This window comes from Heterodontus francisci, chromosome 36 (genome assembly GCF_036365525.1).
Source record: "Heterodontus francisci isolate sHetFra1 chromosome 36, sHetFra1.hap1, whole genome shotgun sequence".
Taxonomy (NCBI): Eukaryota; Metazoa; Chordata; class Chondrichthyes; order Heterodontiformes; family Heterodontidae; genus Heterodontus; species Heterodontus francisci.
The window spans coordinates 9745262-9771358 of NC_090406.1; the positions used below are offsets into that span (position 1 = coordinate 9745262).

General features: G+C 42.6%; 2 protein-coding genes across 5 annotated transcripts in view; one reads left to right on the forward strand and one right to left on the reverse strand.

Moving 5' to 3' along the window:
- The window catches only part of LOC137351578 (small glutamine-rich tetratricopeptide repeat-containing protein alpha-like), a 44391-nt gene extending 27768 nt beyond the window's left edge, over positions 1-16623 (reverse strand). For 2 of the 4 annotated variants that reach the window (XM_068016140.1, XM_068016137.1), the window contains exon 1: positions 16545-16623. Coding sequence is in view for 1 of the 4 variants with exons in the window: in XM_068016139.1 (XP_067872240.1) it covers positions 16545-16596 (52 nt within the window). In the remaining 3 variants the exon portion in view is untranslated. Of the gene's footprint in view, positions 1-1443; positions 1528-16544 lie in introns of all 4 variants that reach the window. The other 2 variants (XM_068016138.1, XM_068016139.1) reach the window with 2 other exon arrangements.
- An 8337-nt stretch (positions 16624-24960) lies between these two features.
- Positions 24961-26097, forward strand: part of LOC137351575 (thimet oligopeptidase-like) — a 30601-nt gene continuing 29464 nt past the window's right edge. Inside the window, exon 1 of the mRNA XM_068016135.1 lies at positions 24961-25366. Within this exon, the coding sequence (XP_067872236.1) occupies positions 25141-25366 (226 nt within the window). The 5' untranslated portion in view covers positions 24961-25140. The remainder of the gene's footprint in view (positions 25367-26097) is intronic.

Below are 26097 nucleotides of genomic sequence, written 5' to 3' on the forward strand. Positions count from 1 at the left end.
GAGGCTCTCCTAGATGATACATTAAAAACTGCAACACCAGTTTATTGGCGTCATTGAAACAAGAACTGTTACCGCCCCCAAAATTTCTCCTGGTTATTATCCTCTTAAAAATAAACACAGTTACTGAAGAAAGATATTTCTGACGTGCATAAGATCTTGGAGGAGTACAATGAGGTCACAGCGGTGGAATAGAAGTGCAACCTTATCAGACAAATTAGTAATATTAAATTGTACTCTAATCTTCCCAGTATCAAATAATCAATCAGTAACTGGAGGAATTCTGATACTTCGAGACATTTACAACTACACATATATATTTATTTTGGTCACTCGAGAGGTCTTTTGGGGGAGGGGTAGAAAGCAAGTGAATTTATTGCCACTAGTTACTCTTCTCTACTCTGACATGGAACAAAGAGGTAATATCCTGCATATTTGCAAGGTTACAGCTAAGCTAGCATTATGTGATCTGACAAATCATTTTACTGAGAAACAATCTGTATAAACTATATATAAAATGACTTTTGTTAATAAACCTATATGTATCAAGACTCCAATATTCAAATAGTCTCACCTTTATTCCTGCCTTTAGGATTTAGTCACATTTATAGCAGTCAAGAGTCAAGCACAACACATTCAAATAGCTTAATGCATAACACTATGAATGATTCAGGTGCTTTGTTAATTCAAAGTGAAAGGTGGAATTGGGCACTTCAGGGAACAAAAGCTTAACACGTCTCATGCTATTGTTTCTTCATACATGTAAACCAGGCTAGTATTATGCTGGGGCTGTTCAGACTCTGGGAAACTAAGAGGCAGCTCCCATCATTTTCACTATTAAAACCATCATTCTTAACCCTGTGGTAGATAAATTGGTCTACCACCTGGATAATGGAGACAGATTCAGCAATGTAAACACCAAGAGTTGGTGCTTAGGTGTCAGTCTCCTAGAATCCAAACTAAGTAGCACCATTATGGAAGCAGCTTTAGATTATTCCCACAAACCCACAACAATTTTGAGCTACATTGTGTGGAGGACAATAAATTAACAATGAACAAACCTTTGGTGGATTGTATGGCAGAGTGGTTAGGCGCTGGTCTTTCACTTCTGGGACCCAAGTTCGAATCCAGACCACATGGATGGGACAAAGGGTGTACTCTGTCTGTTGACAGAGACATTGCTATACAAAAAATGGCTGCTGTATTAAACCAGAAATAACTCCATTTGGAAGTAATTTCTACATGAAGCATTTTGACACATTTTAAGGGATATAAGGGGACATAAATGCCTTTTCCCTCTTTCATTCAAAGGTATCCAGAGGGAGACAAAAAAAAGTCTCCAAGGTCCCATCCCAAACTACATCATCTTAAAGAGCAGAAATTTGAATTACGTGCAACATTTTTCAACTACAGAGATAAAAATCTGGAAATACACAGGCTAGTCACCAGCTGAAGCAGAGAAGGTCCTTCAAATTCTGTTTCAATCTCAGACTTCCAGTATACATCAAGTTGTAAGGATCTGGAATGCACCTGAAAAGCGTGGTGGAAACAGATTCAGTAATAACTTTCAAATATACTTGAAAAGGCAAAAAATGCAGGACAATGCAAAAAGAGCAGCGTAGTGGGATTAACTGGATGGCTCTTTCAAAGAACCAGCAAAGACATGATGGACTGAACAGCCTCCTTCTGTGCCGGCCAAGATTCTTTGATTCTGTACGTGGGATTTAATTTTATTTCTGAAAAAGACTGTGATTAGTCAAATAACCACAGGAAGCCCACGAACTCTCTTTCCCAGACTTAACATGGTAGCAAAGTGTTACCAACGTCAAACACATTTTTATATTATGATCTTAATGAGCATATGCTTTGAGAATAGCATTCTCCAGAAATATCAAGTCACCAGCCTAGGCAGGTTGGTGGCGCCCGGAAGGAAGAAAAAACTGTTGATACACTATTTGTTTCAGAGACATGGAACTGCATTGCCTCCTGGCTACCTAGCAAATGAGCTAGTGTTAAGGATTACATTTTAACGTGAAAATATATATAGTTCCCAATATATTTTTCTACCCAATAGCAAAATGCATGTGTTATATTTAGAAACATAAATATGTATACATATCCACCTATACACTGAACTGCTAAATGAATGCCTGCCCAGACAGCTATTAAATCGATTGGGTTAAGCACGCTAACAACTCATCTGACATTGGTCCAGAATTACAGTTGCCTCTCAATGCCATGGTCGAAGGTTATTACTAACTTTTGCAAGGTTTACTCCGCTGTAGGCTTTTTAGGAACTCTCTTTCCTGGTTCAAGATCAACCCAATGCTTTTCTACTTTAAATAGGAAGGGAAAATGCTCAAAATACTCAGCAGGTATGACAGCATTTGTTGAGAAAGAAACAGTTAACATTTCAAGGTTCACGGCCTTTCGTCAGAACTGGAAAAAGTCAAAAGACATGACAGGTTTTAAGTAGAGGCAGGAACAAAAGGGAGGGTCTGTAATAGGGTGGAAGGCAGGAAAGATTAAATGACAAACGGCGTGAAGGGATGGTGATGGGTCAAGTAAAGAAACTTGAAAATATGGTCTAGGAGCTGTAAATGTTAGAAGCAGAATCATCACCAACAGCTGCTGCCCAAACACAAAAAGAGAGAAATGGGGGCAGAGGTTATGATCTGAAATTGTTGAACTCAATGTTGAACCCAGAAGGTTGTAGAGTGCTTAATCAAAGAGGGAGAACCACCCAACTCTCACCTTAATATCTCACTCCTCAGCTTCCTACACTATTTCAATGCAAGATCAAGGAACAGCACCTCATCTTTTGATTAGGCACTTTACAGCCTTCCAGACTCAACACTGAGTTCAACAACTTCAGATCATAACCTCTCCCCCCATCTTTTTCTTTGTACTTTTGTGTGTTTTTGGACAGCAGCTGCTGATTATTCTACTTTTTTTCTAGACCTATCTTTTGTTTATTTACTTGTTCCCTTACCACCCCTTTTGCCTCCCACCATTATCCCTTTTGTCATGTACTCTCTCCTTCCTTCTATTCTATCACTGACCTACCTTTTGTTCTTTCCACCATCTCCCCACCACCTTTCCCTGCCTCTATACTTGCTTAAAATCCATTACGTCTCTAACTTTTTCCAGTTCTGAAACGTCAACTTTGTTTCTCTCTCCTTAAACACTGCCAGACATGTTGAGCATTACCAGGATTTTCAGTTTTAAATTTTAGATTTCCATTAAGTGCAGTATTTTGCTTTTGTATTAGTGTTCTACCTTCCTGGTTTGGGTTCCAATTTCCTTACATTTCTTGGGTGTTAAAGAAAGGCCGAGAGGGGGGTTTTGACGACTGGGCAACTCTCAACCTCCATAAATTTGCCCAGGCATGCGCCATGGAGAGGTCACTCCACTGACCACCTCCAGGCGCGTATCGATTGTCTCTCGAGATAAGGAGGCCCAAAAGAAAGAAAGAAAGAAAAGATACTATATAAATGCAAGTTGTTTGTATTGACACTTTTATCATTTTTAAATATTTCCAGTTATTTGTCTCTATGATGCTCCTGTGAAATGTCTTGGGATGTTTTATTACATTAATGGTGCTACACAAGCACAAGTTGCTGTTGAAAATCAATTGGGAGACTCATCTCCTACTTTATCCCTCTGGATCCAAGCCATTACTAATAGATTTCCAAAAGACTTAGGTAATAAAAGGACTTTTTAAAAGTTTCTCCCCAAATGAAACTTGGTGACATGTTGATTTCAATTTCTGGTTGGTATGTGCAAAATTTTCTGAATAGGATAGCGCTTAAATTCTAACATTAAGTCATAGATCAAAATTAAATGGCATTTTGCTAGAACAAAACCACTATATTTAGTCACACAGAAGTATGTGGGAGTGTAACTGACAGATTGTATGGCAATAAGTGCTCATTTCACTGTGCTCATAGAAAACTGCTCCAAGACACCATAAACTTTGTTCCAAGTTTTACATGTATGACGGGCCGAATAGCCTACTCCTGCTCCTATTTCCTATGTTCCCAAGATTGACAAGCCCTACACTAGCTAAATGGTGACTTAAAGCTGTGGGGATCCTCAAAACAGGGCAGACAACATAACATTCACATAGAATCATAAAATAGTTATGAACATATGAATTAGAAGCAGAAGTAGGCCATTCGACCCCTCTAGCCTACCATGCCATTCAAGAAGATCATGGCTGATCTGTTTCTGTCTTGAATTCCACACTCCCATCTACCCCCAATAACCTTTGATTCCCTTGCCTAACAAGAATCCATCTCCTCATCTCTGTCCTAAAAGAGCGACCCCTAATCTTAAAACAGTGCCCCCTGGTTCTGGACTCTCCCACACGAGGAAACATCCTTTCCGCATCCACCTTGTCAAGACTGTTCAGGATCTTATATACTTCAATCAAGTCTCCTCTCACTCTTCTAAACTCCAGCGAAAATAAGCCCAGTCTGTCCAACTTTTCCTCAGAAGACAAACTGCTCATTCCAAGTATCAATCTATTAAACCCCCTCTGAACCGCAGGAGGCGGCCATTCGACCCACTGTGTCTGTGCCGGCTCTCTGCATGAGCAACTCACTGAGTCCCACTCCCCCACCTTTTCCCTGCCACCCTGCAAATGTTTTCTCTTCAGATAATTATCAAGTTCTCTTCTGAAGGCCTTGATTGAATCAGCCTCCACCATAATCTCAGGCAATGTATTCCAGATCCTAACCACTCACTGCATAAAATTGTTTTTCCTCATATCACTGTTTCTTTTGCCAATCACCTTAATTGTGTGTCCTCCAGTTCTGGATCCTTCGGCCAATGGGACCAGTTTCTCCCTATCCACTCTGTCCAGATCCCTCATGATTTTGAGCATCTCTTATTAATTCTTTCTTCTCCAAGTATGGATGTTAGTGTGAATATTCAAAAGCATGACGCTGTGCATTTTCATTCACTCAGAAACTTAATCAACAGTTGTACTATTTTGTAAGATCTAAGGGGGTGATTTTGGTAAAAGAGTTAAAATAGAGTGCTATGCTAACATGATAGTGTCAAGAGTAAAGTTTGAAGTATAATGACAGGGAAATGCATGTGGCGCTCTCATCAAATCCATTATCACTACTTTAGGAATGGAATGCTCAAGGTTATTGGGTATAGTGGGAAAAATACTGGGCTCATTTGTCAGAGATCGCACTTGAAAAATGCTAGATTAAAAACTTCCCTGGCTGCAAACAGTTGAATATATTGGGCTATCTGGAAACAGAACTGTGGGATCAGTTGTGAATTGTCCCAGTAAAAAGCTGACATAATGGACCGAAAGGCCTCCAGCCATGTTGTAAACTTCCACTGTAACACTTAGCAAAAGGAATACCAGAAGTCTACCAACAAATGGAGTCTGTCATTATACGTTTATCCTAAAGAAAGTTTCACAACTCCTGTCAACAGCACAAATTAAGAATTCAATTTGTCCAGAAAGCATGCTCTGTCAAATGAGCATTTTTAATTCATCTGTTGGAAACTCACATTAAATTTTAAAAAAGGAAAGCTGGATAATTACAGACAACTTTTACAAAGACTTTGTCGTAGCTAAAAGTGGCCAACACCATTTGCATTTGAAAACCTTGCACATTCCTAGGCATCAGAAGTGGAGACACATGTATGATTAGCCTGTACCCAAAACAATGGACTGCCCCATTGATTGAGCTACCCGAGTTCACTTTCATTAGCAAGACATTCAAAGCCATCCTGGGCCATTAACACTGAAAGGGTGAACCTCTCCAGGGGAAAACAGACACCATGAGGCTTGAGAGATGCAAATTGCTAAACTTGAATCTCATTGGAAGGTACCAAAGAATACAGAGACGGTCATGTGACCGTCTGTCCAACTCTGTGAAAGCGGGGAGTTTCTCTTAGACAAGCAGACAAGCCAAAGACTCAATCTGCGCAGAAGCCAGAAAGACGGGCCTTCTCTCTCTCTCCAGAAGGCCTGGTGGGGCATGCAAAGCCTAGCTGCCAGCTGCTAGATCCAAGACAAAGACACTGAGAAGGAAGCCCTCTGCTCAACTGTCTCCAAGGACAGCTACCAATGCAGAACTTCAGGACCACAAATTCAACCAGAAGACCACTAAAGTCACCAAACACAAATTGTGTATTATTTTTATTTGTTCTGGACTCTAATCCAACACAAATCTATTCCTCATCTTGCTGTAATCTATTTGCGTGTGAGATTCTCGTGTGTGCACACGCGTGAAAGTGTACTGTAACTTTATTATTTTTACTTAGACCGGGTTTAGATTTTTAAGTATAATAAACTCACCTCTTGTTTAAATTCAAGAAAACCTGTCTGATTGGTTCTTTTACAATCGCAACAAAGGTAAAAGGTAAAACACTCACTGAAGTGGTAAGCATATCCACTGTTTTTAAACGAATAAACCCTGCTGCAGTAAAATAAGGAAGGACAAGAGGGGAGCCTTGTGACCTCTCCTCAACTGATCGTAACAAATTCTTAATTTTTTTTATTTTCAGCTCCCAAAATATTCACTTAGCATGGTCAAAGACATCACATTCCTGAATTTTGAATTGAGTATAACTAACACAAAACAAATAAAGGCAAAATAATCCTGATGCTGGAAATTTGAAATATAAACAGAAAATGCTGGGAAATACTCATAAGGCCAGGCAGCATCAGTGGAGAGAGAAACAGAGTTAATGTTTCAGGCTGGTGCAATGTTAACGGTTTCTCTCCACATATGCCACCTGGTCTGAATATTTTGAGCACTTTGTTTTTATAACACAAAACAAACACTGCTTGCCAATGTTTAGGTGAGAGAACAGTCAGGATGCTATTAGACTTAGCAAGTAATTTAAATCAAGAGGTTCAGATGGTTACATAGCATGTACAACAAAGAAACAGGTCATTTGGCCCAACTAGTCCATGCCAGTGCTTGTGCTCCACGCAAGCATCCTCCCACTCCTCTTCATCTAACCCTATCCTCACTGCCTTTGTGCATTTATCTAGCTTCCCCTTAAATGCATCTCTGCTACTCCTAGTGCTTGTCGAGTTCCACATTTCTCCTGAATTGAACAGTAAGTACGAAGCTTGGCTGATATACAAATGTCTGTAGAACCCAGAATAAATTAACTCACTACCCCACCATGATTCAAAATAATTAAATATCTGTTCTGAATCAGGCACGAGAGACTGAGACCATTTCATTTTAAAATAACTTAACCCTAAAAAGAAAATCCATTGATTGTCATATTGACCAACAAAGCTTGAAGCACAGGATAGGTAAAGAACACAAGAAATAGGAGGAGTAGACCATATGGCCCATTGAGCCTGCTCTGCCATTAAATACGATCATGGCTGATCTTAGGCTTCAACTCCACTTTCCAGCCCGCTTGCCATACCCCTCAATTCCCTGAGGACCAAAGATCTGTCCATGCCAGCCTTAAATGTATTCAATGATGGATCAACCACCTCCTGGGGTAGAGAATTCCAAAGATTCACAACCCTTTGAGTGAAGTAATTTCTCATCTCAGTCCTAAATGATTGGCCCCTTATCCAAAGACTGTGCCCCCATGTTTTAGATTCCCCGACAAGTGGAAACAATCTCTGTGTCTACCCTATCCAGCCCCTTCTAAATCTTCTATGTTTCAATAAGATCGCTTCTCATTCTTCTAAACTCCAGAGCATACAGGCCTGATTTACTCAGCCTCTCCTCATAGGACAACCCCCTCACCCCAGGGACCATTTTAGTGAAACTTGGCTGTATCACCTCCAATGCAAGTATATCGTTTCTTAAATGTGGAGACCAAAACTGCACAGTACTCGAGATGTGGTCTCACCAAAGCCCTGAACAACTGTAGCAAGATTTCTTTATTGCTGTAACCCAATCCCCTTGCAACATGCCATTGGCCCTCCTAATTGCCTGTTGTACCTATATGCTAGGTTTCTGCATTTCTTGTACAAGCACACCCAAGTCTCTCAACATTTAAAAGCTTTACACCTCATAAAAAAAGTTCTGCTTTTCTATTCTTAAGACCAAAGTGAATAACTTCACACTTCCCTACGTAATACTCCATCTGCCATCTTGTTGCCCACTCACTTAACCTGTCTATATCTCTTTGCAGCATCTCTATGTCCTTATCACAGCTTGCATTTCCATCTACCTTTGTATTGTCAGCAAACTTAGATACATTACTCTGTCGCTTCATCCAAGTCATTAATATAGATTGTAAATAGCTGAGGCCTCACCACTGATCCTTGCAGCACTCCACTGTTCACTGCCTGCCAACTTGAAAATGCCCCATTTATGCCTACTCTTTGCTTCTGTCCATTAACCAATCCTCTATCTATGCTAATATATTACCTCCAACTCTATGAGCCCTTATCTTACCTAGTAACCTTTTGTGTGGCATCTTAATCAATTGTCTTTTGGAAATCCAGGTATACATCTACTGGTTCCCCTTTATCTACTCGAATAGTTGCATCCTCAAAAAACTCTAATAAATTTGTCAAACAGGATTTCCCTTTGTAAAACCATGTTGACTTGTTTTAATCATACTGTGCTTTTCTAAGTGCATTGTTAAGACTTCCTTAATAATAGATTCGAGCATTTGCCCAATGACTGATGTTAGGCTATCTGGCCTGTAGTTGACTGTTTTCTCTCTCCTTTTCTTGAAAAGCAGTGTAACATTTTCCAATCTGATGGGACTGTTCCCAAATCTAAGGAATTTTAGAAAGCCATAGGTAGCACATCCACTGTCTCTGCAGCCATTTCTTTTAGAACCCAAGGATACAGGCCATCAGATCCCGGGGACTTGTCGGATTTTAGTCCCTAAATTTCTCCAATACTTTTTCTCACCTGATATTAATTTCTTTAATTTGCTCACTCTTTTTAGCCCCTAGGTTAGCATCTATTTCTGGAATGAAACTTGCATCTTCTACTATGAAGACATTGAACAAATACTGTGTATTCCTCTGCCATTGCCTCATTCCCCATGATGATTTCTCCTGTCTCTGCTTCTAAGGGACCAATGTTTACTTTAGCGACTCTCTTCCTTTTTAGGTACCTATAAAAGCTCCCACAATCTGTTTTTATATTCCTGCCTAGTTTACTTTCATTCTATTTTTTCCATTGTTATCAACCTTTTGGTGGCCCTTTGCTGGTTTCTAAAACACTCCCAATCCTCAGACTTGCTACTCTTTTTTTGCAATATTGTAGGCCTCTTCTTTTAATCTAATACTATCCTTAACTTCCTGAGTGAGCCACAGATGGGTCTTTCCATTGAAAAATAAAAACTCAGCAAGAAAAATTGTTGAACATTTTGAATTGTTTCTTTAAAGGTTTCCCAATGTTTATGTAACACCATACTTTTTAGTCTATTTACCTTAGCCAGTGCCCCCCTCATACCTACAGAATTGGCTTTGTTTAAGATTCTTGTTTGCGATTGAAATGCCACTTTCAAACTTAACATAGAATTCAATGGTATTATGATCACTATTTCCCAGTGTATCGTTAATTATAATATCAATTAACTCTGCTTCATTACACAACACGAGATCTAAGATAGCTTTATCCCAAGTTGGTTCCACAACGTACTGCTCTAAGAAACTGTCCCAAAAATATTCTACAAATTCATCTTCTGGACCACTCTTACCAATTCATTGTTCTAGTCTAGAAGATTAAAGTTCCCCACAATTATTACATAGCCTTTGCTGTCCTTTAACACTACTTTTCCCTGCCACTGTTTTAAGTGTGTAGACATTCATCCCACAAGACCCAATGCTTACAAGCAAGAAAGAATAAGCTGAGAGATCTGCAACCTTGCCCTGACTGGTGAAGGGCACATATCCAAAATATTATAAGCTTTTTTTTTGTTAAACAGGTGTTGACTGATGTGCTATTTACTTCTAATATTTTCTGTTTTTAATTATAGGTTCCATCCTCCTACATTGTTATTCATGGGAAGGCAGTAGGGGTGATGCAGTTTCACTGTACAAGCCAAATAGCTGCTTTAGATTTTCTTTTCTCCAATAAGGTATTTTTGCAAGAATTTGCCTCAACCATGTCTGCTTATAATTGTGACAGATGCATGAGGAGGCGCACATGAATTTCACACAAATAGTGTTATTTTATTAGACAATAAATGTTTCTTGTGAACTAAAAGCCCAGTCAAAAAAAAGGTTAAAGCAGATATTTTGCAACCAAGCCCAACACAAGAAAAGCATTTGCATGCTGAAGTCTCTATTTCCCTTTACTATGTGGCACTGGTTCCAGATCTTTCCCTCCCTCCATTCACCTCCCATCACTCTGCAGAGCTAATTCAGGAAGATGACCGGGAGATAAATAGGAAGTGTAACAAACACTTGGATAAATTAACAAAGGATAGAGAGCAAGTGAAAACAAAAGTCTGGAAGCCTATTCTGTTAAGGTGCATCTTTTGATCTTTTGAGGCTCAGTACAGTTCTTTACCGATAATTGTGACAATTACTTAGATACAGGTAACAAGAATTGTGTAGATTTGTAAACATGTTAAGTTTACAATTAAGTGGTAATGATTCACAGATGCAGTTTTGTCAAGACTCTTGATTTCCTTTGCTATTTTAATCAAAGATACCCCAAGCATAGACTTCTCTGAATTTGACACAAAACTCAAAGTGCTGAAACACTCAGCAGGTCCGGCAGTATCTGTGGAGAGAAACAGAGTCAACACTTCAGGTCTGTGACCTTTCATCAGAGTTCTGATGAAAGGTCACAGACCTGAAGCATTGACCCTGTTTCTCTCTCCACAAATACTGCCAGACCTGCTGAGTATTTCCAGCACTTTGAGTTTATGTTGCAGATTTCCAGCATCTGCAGTATTTTGACTTTGACATAAAACTGTCTAGATATTCATCAAGAAATAAGGTAACGCATTTGGCAATCATTAACTCCTGAAAACCTCTGGCGGCATCAGACTAAGAATTTGAGGCAGGAATATTCAAAGACTTGCCTTAATATAGTACCTTTCAAAACCACAGGACGTCTCAGTGCTTTACAGCCAATAAAGTACTTTTGAAGTGTCGTCATTGTTATGTAGGAAACGCAGGATCCAATTTGCAAACAGCAATCTTCTGCAAATAACAATCTGACATTGACCAGATACTCTGTTTTTATGATGTTGATTGACTAGGACACCAGGAATAACTCCCCTGTCTCTTCTTTGAAATACTGCCATGGAATCTTTTACACGCACCTGAGGCAGACAGGGCTTCTGTTTAATGTCTCATCTGACACTGCAGCACTTCTTCAGTACTGCACTGTCAGCTTTAATTTTTATGCTCAAGTCCTGAACTTAGACTTGAACCCACAGCCCTCTGACTGAAAGAGGAGAATGCTACCAACTGAACTGCTGCTGACACTGATAACGGGAAGTTCTGCTGCAGAATATGTATTGATTATTAGGTCAATAGCCATAAACGAAGAGTAGTTTTCTCATCTCCTAATGCGAAGGGAGGGAAGCATGCTTTCACGCATACCCTCCACTTTCTTTTCCAAGCAATCCTTCTTGACATCTGCACCTAGGAACCGAGTGCTGGCAGGCTATTTGAACTTTGAGGGCATTACAACCATCTAGTCTCACCCAACATTTTCACTTGCACACTCTTTGGTAGGAAGATTAATGGATACTGTCACGAGGAGGAGTGCACTGTTAATTCAGTCCCACTTCTCCACAAGTCACAACATATATTTAAATTTTTCCCACTTACCAAAACAATCAGATACTCTACATTTCCTCAGAATAAAGCACACCAACCAGGTTTCTTTAATAAACAAAATTATCCGATTATAAACCAAGTCTTAAATAATAGTGAAGTAAAGACCTGTGCTCCAGAACTTGCCACACCCCTAGCCAAGCAGTTCCAGTATAGCTAGAACACTGGCATCTACCCTGCAATGTGGAAAATTGCCCAGGTATGTCCTGTCCACAAAAAGCAGGACAAGTCCAACCCGGCCAATTACCGCCCCATCCGTCTACTCTCAATCATCAGTAAAGTGGTGGAAGGTGTCATCAACAGTGCCATCAAGCAGCACTTGCTTAGCAATAACCTCCTCAGTGATGCTCAGTTTGGATTCCGCCAGGGTCACGCAGCTCCTGACCTCATTACAGCCTTGGTTCAAACATGGACAAAAGAGCTGAACTCAAGAGGTGAGGTGAGAGTGACTGCCCTTGACATCAAGGCAGCATTTGACCAAGTATGGCATCAAGGAGCCCTAGCAAAACTGGAGTCAATGGGAATCAGGGGGAAAACTCTCTGCTGGTTGGAGTCATACCTAGCGCAAAGGAAGATGGCTGTGGTTGTTGCAGGACAATCATCTGAGCTCCAGGACATCACACCAGGAGTTCCTCAGGGTAGTGTCCTAGGCCCAACCATCTTCAGCTGCTTCATCAATGACCTTCCTTCAATCAAAAGGTCAGAAGTGGGGATGTTCGCTGATGATTGCACAATGTTGAGCACCATTCGCGACTCCTCAAATACTGAAGCAGTCTGTGTAGAAATGCAGCAAGACCTGGACAATATCCAGGCTTGGGCTGATAAGTGGCAAGTAACATTTGAGCCACACAAGTGGCGGGCAATGACCATCTCCAACAAGAAAGAATCTAACCATCGCTCCTTGAACATTCAATGGCATTACCATCAGTGAATCCCCCACAAATCAACATTCTCAGGACTAGTATTGACCAGAAACTGAACTGGAGTAGCCATATAAATATCGTGGCTACAAGAGCAGGTCAGAGGCTCAGACTCCTGCGGCGAGTAACTCACCTCCTGACTCCCCAAAGCCTGTCCACCATCTACAAGGCACAAGTCAGGAGTGTGATGGAATACTCTCTACTTGCCTGGATGGGTGCAGCTCCAACAACACTCAAGAAGCTTGACACCATCCAGGACAAAGCAGCCCGCTTGATTGGCACACCATCCACAAACATTCACTCCCTCCACCAACGACGCACAGTGGCAGCAGTGTGTACCATCTACAAGATGCACTGCAGCAACGCACCAAGGCTCCTTATACAACACCTTCCAAATCCGCAACCTCAACCACCTAGAAGAACAAGAGCAGCAGATGCATGGTAACACCACCACCTGCAAGTTCTCTCCAAGTCACACACCATCCTGACTTGGAACTATCTCGCCGTTCCTTCACTGTCGCTGGGTCAAAATCCTGGAACTCCCTTCCTAACAGCACTGTGGGTATACCAACCTCACATGGACTGCAGCTGTTCAAGAAGGCTGCTCACCACCACCACCTTCCCAAGAGCAATTAGGGATGGGCAATAAATGCTGACATAACCAGTGATGCCCACATCCCATGAATGAATAAAAGAACATACGCACGAATTAAAGGCTCTTATTTTTATCCTAGCTCTCACACACACACCTACATACAAAACCAGTTAACCGGAAAAAAGGATTTTTGTTTACAGCTGTTACAAAGAAATAGATAGAATAAAAAAAAAACACACTGAAAAGTAGGTGCGGAAGACGTCCTTGGTTTTGGTGAGGTGTCCCAAAAGCGAATAGGTGGCCGCCACTAGGAATCTTCCTAGAACAGTTCTTTCCAGGCGATGTTGATGAACAGTCTGGGTAGACTTTTAAGAGCTGCAGCTACAGAAGGCTTAACATAGGTTTTACATCAGGTGTGCAGCAACAAAGGTTTCAATTCTCACACATTCGATATAAAGTTCTTTCAAAGATGCCAGATTTCTGCAAACATTCAGGATTTCTTCAAATACAGGAGGCAACAGTAAACACATTTGACACAGGATTTGCTTTTCAAGAGAAAGATGGGTTAGGTAGATCTTCTGATCTCCTAGCAAGTCAGTAAGCAAACTCCAACCTTCTGCTTTTTAGCTAAACCAACTGGCTTTTTTAAAAACAGTTCAAAATGAAACCAAAACTGTTCAGCAGCAATCCTGTGACAGCTATAAATTGTGGTGTCATTTCCTTGTAAAAATCTGTCCCTTCAGGTCATAACACAACCCCCTTGGCAAACAGATGCTTTCCAGTAATGTTTGTTTACCGGCCAACCTTTTGCTGATCCTCCATTTAAGAAAAACACCCAAAGTTCAGCTTCTTCAAGATTCTAGTATCCATGGAATCTTTTTCAGTTTTTAAAATGTGGATTCTCAAGTTTTAACCAAAAACAAATGGAAACCTTCATAACAATACATTAAGTCTCCTTACTGATTTCCAACACTGTTTAGCTTAGGGCCAATTGTAACACTCCTACCCCAGCTATGATTAATTAATTTAGGGTGGCAATCAAATACGGGATATGTATGGTTCAGTTTATTTCATTAGTGGAAATGGATTCCATGCTTCAGTATGCATCAGATGGTTTCGCTCAGAGTAAAGCAGCTAATACATGGTTTCATAATAACAGCAGTATAGCACACAATGTACAATGCATTATTATTCCAAGCTGGAACCATGTTTAAAGCTAGCAAGTCTTTTTAAAGACCATAAAATCTAATTTCTACAAGGCAACAGACTAGAGATGATTTTAATTGTTGCGTGGTTAAGAAACTTTGCAATGTATTCGCTAGTTTCAGCTCAGAAGCACCCAGCATTTTATAACTGTTTGATTAAGTTTGTTGAACAGCTTAAAATAAGTTAGATATCACAAAAGAGAAACACAGCAACTGTCACTGATTTGATATTCTACATTTATCAATAATGCTATTCAGTACTCTGATTCAGACAACATCCTAAAGTCAAACTGTAAAATGTCATTAGGAATAACAGTAGATGGGACCTATTTAATCAGAGAAGGGCATAATTATGATAATGGATTTCATAAATAAGTGGTTATGCAAATGGTCAAATAAAAATGAAGGTAGAGTTATGATAACAGCTACACCAACTGTTCAAGTGTGGGATGCGAGTACAGAGCTACCAAATGCTATACTTCTGTTGAAGGAAAAATATCACAGCTTGCATCCAGATTACACATGAAGTACAGGGATATCCATCTAATTTTCCTTGTCTACCTCCCAATGTTTTCTCCTGTTCCTGGCGTGAAACATCAGTGCACTATACAGGGAGACTTTTTCCACTGCAGTGCAATAAGTTAATTTCTCAGACTAGGGATCGAATAGTTCTATTTCAATTAGATTAAAAGCAAAATACTGCAGATGCTGGAAATCTGAAATAAAAACAAGAAATGCTGGAAATACTCAGCAGGTCTGGCAGTTCTGAAGAAGGGTCACTGACCTAAAACATTAACTCTGCTTCTCTCTCCACAGATGCTGCCAGACCTGAGTATTTCCAGCATTTCTTGTTTTTATTTCTATTTCAATTAGGGTTGGAGAGAAGGAAGAAAAATTAAGACGAGATGAGTCAGCTGTTTCACAGTAAGGCATATGAAATAACTTCAATAGAAGCAGGAAGTATATTTAAACGAGAGAGAGAGACAGGAAAGAAATGTGACAAGAGATGTCAGAAAAGGAAAGAAAATCCATATGTGGAATAAAGCCAACAAAATGGCTTGAAAATGAGACTATAAAGAAGAAAAATCACAAACAGCAAATTAGTAAATCAGCATATAGTACATGAAAACATCCTGTAGAGATGGAAAAAGGAATTTTGGAATATGTATCTCTAACAAGTTTGGTTAAAGGGCACAATGCTATTTTATCAGTTGCAACTGACCGCAGAAACTTTATAGTAGCTTAGGGGGAAGGAGAATATACCCCAGCACAAACATACACCTTCAACATACCAATGAGCAAAAAAATGCAGCATCGTCAGTAAGCAAGCTGGCAAAATTTTCATAAAAGCAAAATACTGCAGATGCTGAAAATCTGAAATAAAAACAGAAAGTGCTGGAAATGCACAGCAGAATCGATCAAAGGTCACAGACCTGAAACGTTAACTCTGTTTCTCTCTCCACAGATGCTGTCAGACTTGCTGTGTATTTCCAGCACTTTCTGCAAAATTTTCATACCTTGTACAGTTGACTTATGAAGGACCGGCAGCCCAATTCTAAATTCAGTTCTTTTGAAGTTGGATTGTGCTTGTAGGGAACATTTAATGCTGTCGTACTGTATTGGTGGTCTATTCCGGGCAGTAGTTGTAACTTGAAGGAATATTTAATAACTGACTGAGAATCCAGTGCCCTTATGCCATATTAGTACCAATACACTCTTAACCCTACTGAATTATCACTAAATTTCCCCCTACTCTTGGGAGGCCCAACAGTGCAGTAGGAGAGTTGTGCAATAATTTCGGTATCAGTGTACCAGCTATCACTACCTGAAACGGTCACATACAGGAAACACAAGCCAGAGAAACACAAGGACAGAACATTCCAGCTTGGGCCTAGCTCCCTGAGCGCCGCGTCACTCACACTTACCATCAGAGTCGTCAGGAAAATAACCCAACTCATAATACCTAAACGGTAACATTTCCCTGTAGTAAACCTGGAAGTACATGTTAATTTCCTGGCATCAACCCCCATTCAGAAATTTTCCCTTAAACTCACCGTTTTCTGACACTAAAAACCTCCACCTCCAACTCGGCACCTCGTTGTGCATGCGCCGTCCGGCGTCATGGACAGATCTCAGAGCGCATGCGCTGACTGCGCATAACGGGTGTTTAAAAGCGCATGCGCCGGTTGGGCATCACGGCCGTTTCTCAAAGCGCATGCGCCTGCTGCGCATCACGGCTGGGTGTCAGAACGCATGCGTTTTCTCCACGTGCTCCCTTCAGCCGTAACAGTGGGTTAGTTTTGCGCATGCTCCGACGTAGGTGTATACCTTCCGTGAACTAATTCTCCACGTGGCTGCTTCAGGGGAACGAGCTTATTCGCGAGCAGTTATATCTTTATTTGAAAAAAAGTTTATGGTGTAGACTATGTAAATTAGTCGAGTGCATTAACTAGTAAAGTTGACAAGTGACGCAAACATTATCGATACTTCTTGTTAGGCTTAATAATTATACTTAGAAATAAACTGGTCAAATCATAATTACAGCACAGAAACAGGCCATTCAACCCAAAAGGCCTTTAGAGTGTTCATGCTCCACAGTAGTCACCTTCTACCCGTCTTCATCCAATCCCATCAATAACAGACCTAAAATGTTAACTCTGCTTCTCTCTCCACAGATGCTGCCAGAGCTGCTGTGTATTTCCAGCATTTTCTGTTTTTATTTTAGATTTCCAGAATCTGCAGTATTTTGCTTTTACTTATCCTGTTTCTTTCTCCTTCATGCGTTTATCTAGCTTCCCTTTAAATGCATCTATGCTATTCACTTCAACTACTTGCGGAAGCAAGTTCCACCTTCTAAACATGCTCTGTGCAAAGACGTTTCTCCTGGATTTATTAGTGACTATCATATTTATTGCCCCTAGTTCTGGTCTGCCCCGCAAGTGGAAACATCTTTAAGTTTTCTCTATCAACCCCTTTCATAATCCTAATGTCTTTATCAGGTCACCCCCTTAGTCGTTCCTTTTCTATAGGAAAGAGCCCCAGTCTGTTTCTGTCAATCTTTTCGAATAGGTATAAACTCTCATAAAATAAAAACAGAAAATGCTGGAAATACTCAGCAAGTCAGGCAGCATCTGTGGAAAGAGAAACAGAGTTAACATTTCAGATCAATGACATTGCATCACAACTGGCAAAAGTTAGAAATGTAATAGATTTTAAGCAACTAAAAGGGGGGGGGGGGTGAAAAAAGAACAAAACGGAAGGTCTGTGATAGGGTGGAAGGCAGAAGAGATTTTTTTTTTATTTCCAAAATATACTTTATTCATAAAAATCTGTAAAAAATACATTCCCAAACAGTTTAAAACAGCACCAAGTCAAAAAATACAAACAGTGCAAAGGAGGTCCATTTGCTTCATTAAAATCATGAGTTGCTTCACAACCCTTCCATTTCACATTTGTCATGCCAATTACATTTTTACATTTTACAGCAAATGAAAATTTTCCTGATACAGTTCGAGGGGTTTCCCATGGATCCAGCCCCTCAGTTCAGCTTGGTGGGGGGACCTTACACTGTGGTCTTTCCCCATTGAGCCTTTGCTGTGGCTGCCCCAAGCTTTAGTGCGTCCCTCAGCACGTAGTCCTGGACCTTGGAATGTGCCAGTCTGCAACATTCGGTCGTGGACAACTCTTTGAGGTGGAAGACCAGCAAGTTTCGGGCAGACCAAAGGGCGTCTTTCACCGAATTGATAGTCCTCCAGCAGCAGTTGATGTTTGTCTCGGTGTGCGTCCCTGGGAACAGCCCCTAGAGCACAGACTCCTGTGTTACAGAGCTGCTTGGGATGAACCTCGACAAAAACCACTGCATCTCTTTCCACACCTGCTTTGCAAAGACACATTCCAGGAGGAGGTGGGCAACCGTCTCTTCCCCACCACAGCCACCGCGGGGGCATTGCGCGGAGGGGGTGAGACTTCGGGCGTGCAGGAAGGATCTGACGGGGAGGGCCCTTCTCACCACCAGCCAAGCTACATCTTGGTGCTTGTTTGAAAGTTCTGGTGATGAGGCCTTCCGCCAAATGACTTTGGCGGTCTGCTCGGGGAACCATCCGACAGGATCCCCCGTCTCCTTTTCCCGTAGGGCCTTGAGGACATTCCGTGCCATGGATGACGTCGCCGTCTTCTGCTCAGATCCGCTGTCCGTGCGCAGACTGATGAGCATCTGCGACCAGTTCGAACTGGCCTCTGGAGCCAAAGTTAACCACGGCAAGAGTGAGGCCATGTTATTTGGGAACTGGGCTGACCGATCCTTTGTCCCCTTCACCGTCAGGTCAGACTACCTGAAGGTGCTGGGGATATGGTTTGGAAGGGCCGGGGCGTGCACCAAAACCTGGGAGGAGCGAGTAGCCAAGGTACAACAAATGTTGAGCATGTGGGGGCAGCGATCTCTCACCATTGTGGGTAAGAACTTGGTCATCAGGTGTGAGGCGCTCACATTGTTGCTGTACGTGGTGCAGGTCTGGCCCATACCCCACTCCTGCGCTGTGGCGGTCACCCGAGCCATTTTCCGCTGCATCTGGGGATCTAAAATGGACCGGGTCCGGAGGGACACGATGTTCAAATCTCTGGATAAGGGCGGGAAAAATGTACCCAACGTGGCCCTCATCCTGATGACCACCTTCGTGTGCGGCTGCATCAAGCTGTGTGTAGACCTCCAGTACGCTAACTCCAAGTGTCACTACGTGCTGAGGTTCTATCTGTCCTCGGTCTTGCGAAGGATGGGCCTGGTCACATTGCTGCGGAACGCTCCATGCAGTTGGACTGTGCCGTACCACCTATCCTTCGTGGAGCAGTTTCTGCGGGTAAACACCTTTGACCACCGATCCATCAGAAGAGATTAAATGATAAAAGAGTTGGTGGTGCAGGGCCAAAGTGAGTGCTAATGGAACAAGTAAAGAAACAAAAGCTGTGTCTAGAGGGAGTGTGAATGGCAAAATGACGAACTGATGTATCCAAAAGCAAAAGCAAGTGAAACATGAGAGTAAAACCGAAACCTGCAAAAAAAAGGGAAACAAAATGGCATGGAGATTACAGTCTGAAATTGTTAACACAATTTTGAATCTGGAAGGCTGTAAAGTGCCTAATTGAAAGATGAGGTGCTGTTCTTCAAGCTTACATTGAGCTTCATTGGAACACTGCAAGAGACTGAGGACAGAGAGGTCAGCGTGACAGCAAGGTGGAGAATTAAAATGACAGGTGATTGGAAGGGCAGAGTCATGCTTGTGGACTGCACAAAAGTGTTCCGCAAAGCGGTCACCCAATCTGCTTGGGGCAGCCGCCACAAAGGCTCAATGGGGAAAGGCCACTGTGTAAGGCCCTCCAGCACAAAATTAACATGCAGGTGCAGCAGGCTATAGGAAGGCAAATGGTATGTTGGCCTTTATTGCAAGGGGATTGGAGTACAGGAATAAAGAAGTCTTACTAAAATTGTACAGGGCTTTGGTGAGTCTGCACTTGGAATACTGTGTGCAGTTTTGGTCTCCACATTTGAGAAAGGATATACTTGCACTGGAGGCAGTGCAGCGAAGATTTACTAAAGTGGTCCCTGGGATGAAGGGGTTGTGCTATGATGAGAGGCTGAGTAAATTGGCCGATATTCTCTGGAGGTTAGAAGAATGAGAGGCGAACTAATTGAGACATAAAACATTCTACAAGGGCTTGATCGGGTAGAAGCTGAAAGATTGTTCCCACTGGTCAGGGAATCCAGAACACGGGACACAGTCTCAGGATAAGGGGTCAATCATTCAGGACTGAGATGAGGAGAAATTACTTCACTCAAAGGGTTGTGAATCTATCACACAAATGAGTAATGCGATATATGAATTTCAATGCCAGTGTGATGCTAGGTATATAGACCGTACGTCTCAAAGACTGGCAAATTGTATCAAACAATATGTCCCTGCTTGCAAAACTCAAAACATAGTGTCCAACATTAGATGTGATTCCGCGATTGGACAACATTTGCTAAATAATTTGCCTTGTGCTAAGAATTACGCTGACAACCAATTTAAGATGTCAGTTGGGCTCGCAGTGTGGCGCTTTTGCGCGTACTGGAAGCTACATATATTAATACACAGGGCCCTGTTCTTTGCAGACGGAAAGAACATGTATACACATTGTGCCTGTTTCAGCTGAACAAAATAAGTGACAGCCATTCGCTGGTTCATTCCTCAGGGCAATGCCTTGACCAATCAGAGTCAAGTTGCCTGGTTTAAATTTCAAACAAACTTTTGCAGTTAACTGTCAGTCACTGTAAACTGGTGCATTCTCCATGGCAACATCTCTACCAATCAGAGTTCACTTGCCAACCAATCAGCACTCTCTTCTTATGCAGCATAAGTTGTTGTTTTCCCTTACATTTGTTATTCTTGCGTATTGTCCTGATGAGTGCAAGACAAAAAGCTTCAACAACATGTAATGTAAAGGAACAAATTTGCAAGGAAAATACAGAGAGGTGCAAAAATTATAGGGTAGTTATAAAGGGGGACTTTAATTATCCAAACATAGATTGGGATAGTAGTAGTGTAAAGGGCAGGGAGGGGCAAGAGTTCCTAGACTGTGATCAGGAAAATTTTCTACAGCAGTCTGTTTCTAGTCCAACGAGAAAAGAGGGGGGGCGGCCTGAGTAAGACTGGGATAAAAAATGTTCCACATATCCTACAAAAAGGCAGGCATAGCTCAGTCCCATGCAGGTTTCCATAGAAACACCTTTTATTTGGAGGAAATGGAGTTAAAGGAGAAGTTGTTCCATGTGAGAACATGTTCAGCCAGGTGAAGGAGGGTGGTGGTAGATGGAGACTTGTTGGGCCTTTGTTCAAGGAAGTAGCGGAGAGCCTTCAGAACATCCTGGTGGGGACTGGAAGTGTAGAGACATTGGACATCCATGGTGAAGGTTAGTGCCAGGAAACTGGAAACTGTTAAAGTGACAGAATGCATCACAAGTGACACTAATGTAGCTGGGAAGACTCCACCCCTGCCTCAACTCATTTGCTTTTGAAATCCTCATCCATGTCTTTGCTACCTCTAGACTTGACTACTCCGATGCACTCCTGGCCAGCCTCATATGTTCAGCCCCTCCATAAAGTTGAGGACATTCAAAGCTGTGGTGCCCATGTCTTAACTCACAGCAAATCCTGTTCACCCATCATGGCTTCCAGTTAAGAAATGCCTCGATTTTAAAACTTTCAACCTTGTTTTCAAATCCCTCTATGGCCTCACCCCTCCCTATCTTTGTAACCTCCTCCAGCCCTCCGGGAAATCTGTGCTCCTCTCTTTCTGGTCTCTTGAGCATCTCTGATTTTAATTGCTGCACCATTTGCACCATGTCTTCAGCTGTCTAGGCCCTAAGCTCTGCAATTCCCTCCCTAAACCTCTCCACTTCCCTTTCCTCCTTTAACATGCTCCTTAAATCCTACCTGCGACCAAACTTTCGATCATCTATCTCCTTATGTATCTTGGTGTCAAATTTTGTTTGTTACCCTCCTGTGAAGCACCTTGGTTCATGTTCTGATGAAGGGTCAGTGACCTGAAGTGCTAACTGTGGAGACACAGATGCTGCCAGACCTACTGAGCACTTTCTGTTTTTAGTTTAGTTTAGTTTTAGTTTAGAGATACAGCACTGAAACAGGCCCTTCAGCCCACCGAGTCTGTGCCGACCATCAACCACCCATTTACACTAATCCTACACTAAGCCCATATTCCTACCACATTCCTACCGCCTGGCTGAACTTGTTCTCACATTGAACAACTTCTCCTTCAACTCCATGCACTTCCTTCAAGTAAAAGGTGTCGCTATGGGTACCCGCATGGGTCCTAGTTATGCCTGTCTTTTTGTGGGATATGTCGAGCATTCTTTGTTCCAGTCCTACTCAGGCCCCCTCCCCCAACTCTTTTTCCGGTACATTGATGACTGTATCGGTGCCGTTTCCTGCTCCCGCCCCGAACTAGAAAACTTTATCAACTTTGCTTCCAATTTCCACCCTTCTCTCACCTTTACATGGTCCATCTCTGACACTTCCCTTCCCTTCCTCGACTTCTCTGTCTCCATCTCTGGGGATAGGTTGTCTACTAATATCCATTATAAGCCCACCGACTCTCACAGCTATCTCGACTACACTTCTTCACACCCTACCTCCTGTAAGGACTCCATTCCATTCTCCCAGTTTCTCCGTCTCCGACGCATCTGCTCTGATGATGCTACCTTCCATGACGGTGCTTCTGATATGACCTCCTTTTTCCTCAACCGAGGATTTCCCCCCACTGTGGTTGACAGGGCCCTCAACCGTGTCCGACCCATTCCCCGCACCTCTACCCTCACCCCTTCCCCTCCCTCCCAGAACCTTGACAGGGTTCCCCTTGTCCTCACTTTTCACCCCACCAGCCTCCATATCCAAAGGATCATCCTCCGCCATTTCCGCCACCTCCAGCATGATGCCACTACCAGTCGCATCTTCCCCTCCCTTCCCCTGTCAGCATTCCGAAGGGATTGTTCCCTCCGCGACACCCTGGTCCACTCCTCCATTACCCCCACCACCTCCTCCCCGTCCCAGGGCACCTTCCCCTCCAATCGCAGGAGGTGTAATACCTGCCCATTTACCTCCTCTCTCCTCACTATCCCAGGCCCCAAACACTCCTTTCAGGTGAAGCAGTGATTTACTTGTACTTCTTTCAATGTATTATACTGTATTTGCTGCTCACAGTGTGGTCTCCTCTACATTGGGGAGACTAAGCGCAGACTGGGTGACCGCTTTGTGGAACATCTCCGCTCAGTCCGCAAGCAGGACCCTGAGCTTCCGGTTGCTTGCCATTTCAACACTCCCCCCTGCTCACATCTCTGTCCTGGGATTGCTGCAGTGTTCCAGTGAACATCAACGCAAGCTCGAGGAACAGCATCTCATTTACCAATTGGGCACACTACAGCCTGCCGGACTGAACATTGAGTTCAATAATTTCAGAGCATGACAGCCCCCCATTTTACTTTCATTTTTAGTTATTTTTTCTTCCTTTATTTAACATTCTTTTTTACATTTTTTACAATCTTTTTTTTGCATTTATTTCATTTCATCTTTGTTTGTTCAGTTTGCTTACCCACTGTTTTTTTTCAGGTTTACACTTGCTGCTGTTCAATATTCAGTGTATTAACACCTAATCTGTACTAATGCTTTGTCTTTCAACACACCATTAACATATTGTTTGCCTTTGCTCCGTGACCTTTTGGTCAGCTATGTGGCCTGGTCCAATCTAGACCTCCTTTGTTATCTCTTGCCCCACCCCCACCTCACTTGCTTATAACCTGTGACTTTTCTAATATTTGTCAGTTCCGATGAAGGGTCACTGACCTGAAACGTTAACTCTGCTTCTCTTTCCACAGATGCTGCCAGACCTGCTGAGTGATTCCAGCATTTCTTGTTTTTATTCCTACCACATCCTCACCTGTCCCTATATTTCCCTACCACCTACCTATACTAGGGGCAATTTATAATGGCCAATTAACCTGCAAGTCTTTGGCATGTGGGAGGAAACCGGAGCACCCGGAGGAAACCCACGCAGACACAGGGAGAACTTGCAAACTCCACACAGGCAGTACCCAGAATTGAACCCGGGTCGCTGGAGCTGTGAGGCTGCGGTGCTAACCACTGCACCACTGTGCCGCCCTATTTTATTTGGGACATTTTACTATTTTAATGGAGCTAGTTAAATACAAGTTGTTGTTGTTGAACAGATTTAAAACCAAGTCATTCACACACTCATGCCAGCAGAGGTGTAAATAACCTACAGTCAAACACAAGTTATTGACATAAAAGCAAAATACTGCGAATGCTGGAAATCTCAAACGAAAACAAGAAATGCTGGAATCACTCAGCAGGTCTGGCAGCATCTGTGGAAAGAGAAGCAGAGTTAACGTTTCGGGTCAGTGACCCTTCTTCGGAACTGACAAATATTAGAAAAGTCACAGATTATAAACAAGTGAGGTGGGGGTTGGGCAAGAGATAACAAAGGACAAGGTGCAGATTGGACCAGGCCACCAAACGGTCACGGAGCAAAGGCAAACAATATGTTAATGGTGTGTTGAAAGACAAAGCATTAGTACAGATTAGGTGTGAATACACTGAATATTGAACAGCAGCGAGTGCAAACCTGAAGAAAAACAACCTGAAAAAAACAGTGGGTCAGCAAACTGAACAAACTAAGAGGAAATGAAATGTAAGTTATTGACATCCAAACTAACGAATGGGCGGGGAGGAAAATAATAGCTCTCGCCAATGAGCAGGAGTCAAAGGCGGGTCTTACTGCTGTGTGGGAGCTTTTTTCCACGTCCCTTTGTGCTGATTGACAAGCACACGGACGAATGGACATGGCGGGTGCGGAGGGTGTGTTCTTATGATGACCAATGGGGATTGAGAGGGAGGCGGGACTTGGCGTTTGTCGTTGGCGTGCGGCTCAGACAGCGCACGTTTGAATCGTGGAGCTGCCGGTGTGACAGGATCAGGAGTTGTCAGGAGACAGCTGCCCCTCAGGCTTCGTTAACCCGACTGACTGTTCCAAATCTCCCGTGATCACTCAATATATATAACACACACGTACACAAAATAAATCGCGATGTCTCCCACTGGCGAGTCTCTGATCGGCGGCAATAGGCGAGGAGACCCCGCAGGCCTCAACCACCTCCGCTGGAACCTGGGCAAGCAGCAAATCGAACGGGAGGTCCAGGCCGTCATCCAGCGAACGAAGCAGGTGTACGATCGCGTCGGCTCCCTGGACCTGGCCGAGGTGAAGTACGAGAACACGCTGAAGGAGCTGGCAGACATCGAGGTGGAATACACGGGTAAGGGGTGGAGTTGGGGGGAGGGGGAGGGGGAGGGGGTGGGGAAGCGAGTGAATTGCTGGGGGGAGAACCCCATGGATGAAGTGGAGTTGGGGGGAGAACTTCATGGGTAGAGTTAGGGGTAGAATTTTGTCGGTGCTTGGGCGGTGTTGGAGGAGAATGAGAGAGGAATCACGAAGACTTTGAATTTAATTGATTAATTCGTGGCAGATCATTTTAAAAAAAACTCTTCCGAGGAGCTTTGCTTGGCAATTTTGGTCTTGACAATCTTTATTAAGTCACGTTTGCATCTTTAAAGGGGCACTTTCGCTCTGTATTTGAGCGGTGAGTTGTCATGATCTGGAATGCACAGTCTGAAAGCTTTGTGGTAGCAGATCAATAATGACTTTCAAAAGGAAATGGGATATACTTGAAAAGAAAAAAGCATTGCAGGGTGAATGGGAAATGGCAGGGAATTGGAACGAATTGGGATAGTCTTTCAAAGAGCCAGCACAGGCACGATGGGCTGAATCGCCTCCTGTGCGTTGGTATTCTGTATTTGAAGTGGGGAAGATGCAGGGCTATGTGAAGAATGAGCAGGCTAATGAGATTAGTTTAGATTGAATAGATTAGATTGTTCTATTGAACAGCCACTGCAGACATGATAGGCTGAATGGCCTATTTCTATGCTGTTACTGTTCTAGGTATCTGACAGCGAGGTCTTCATTTAGATTACCTGTATTTCCAGGTCA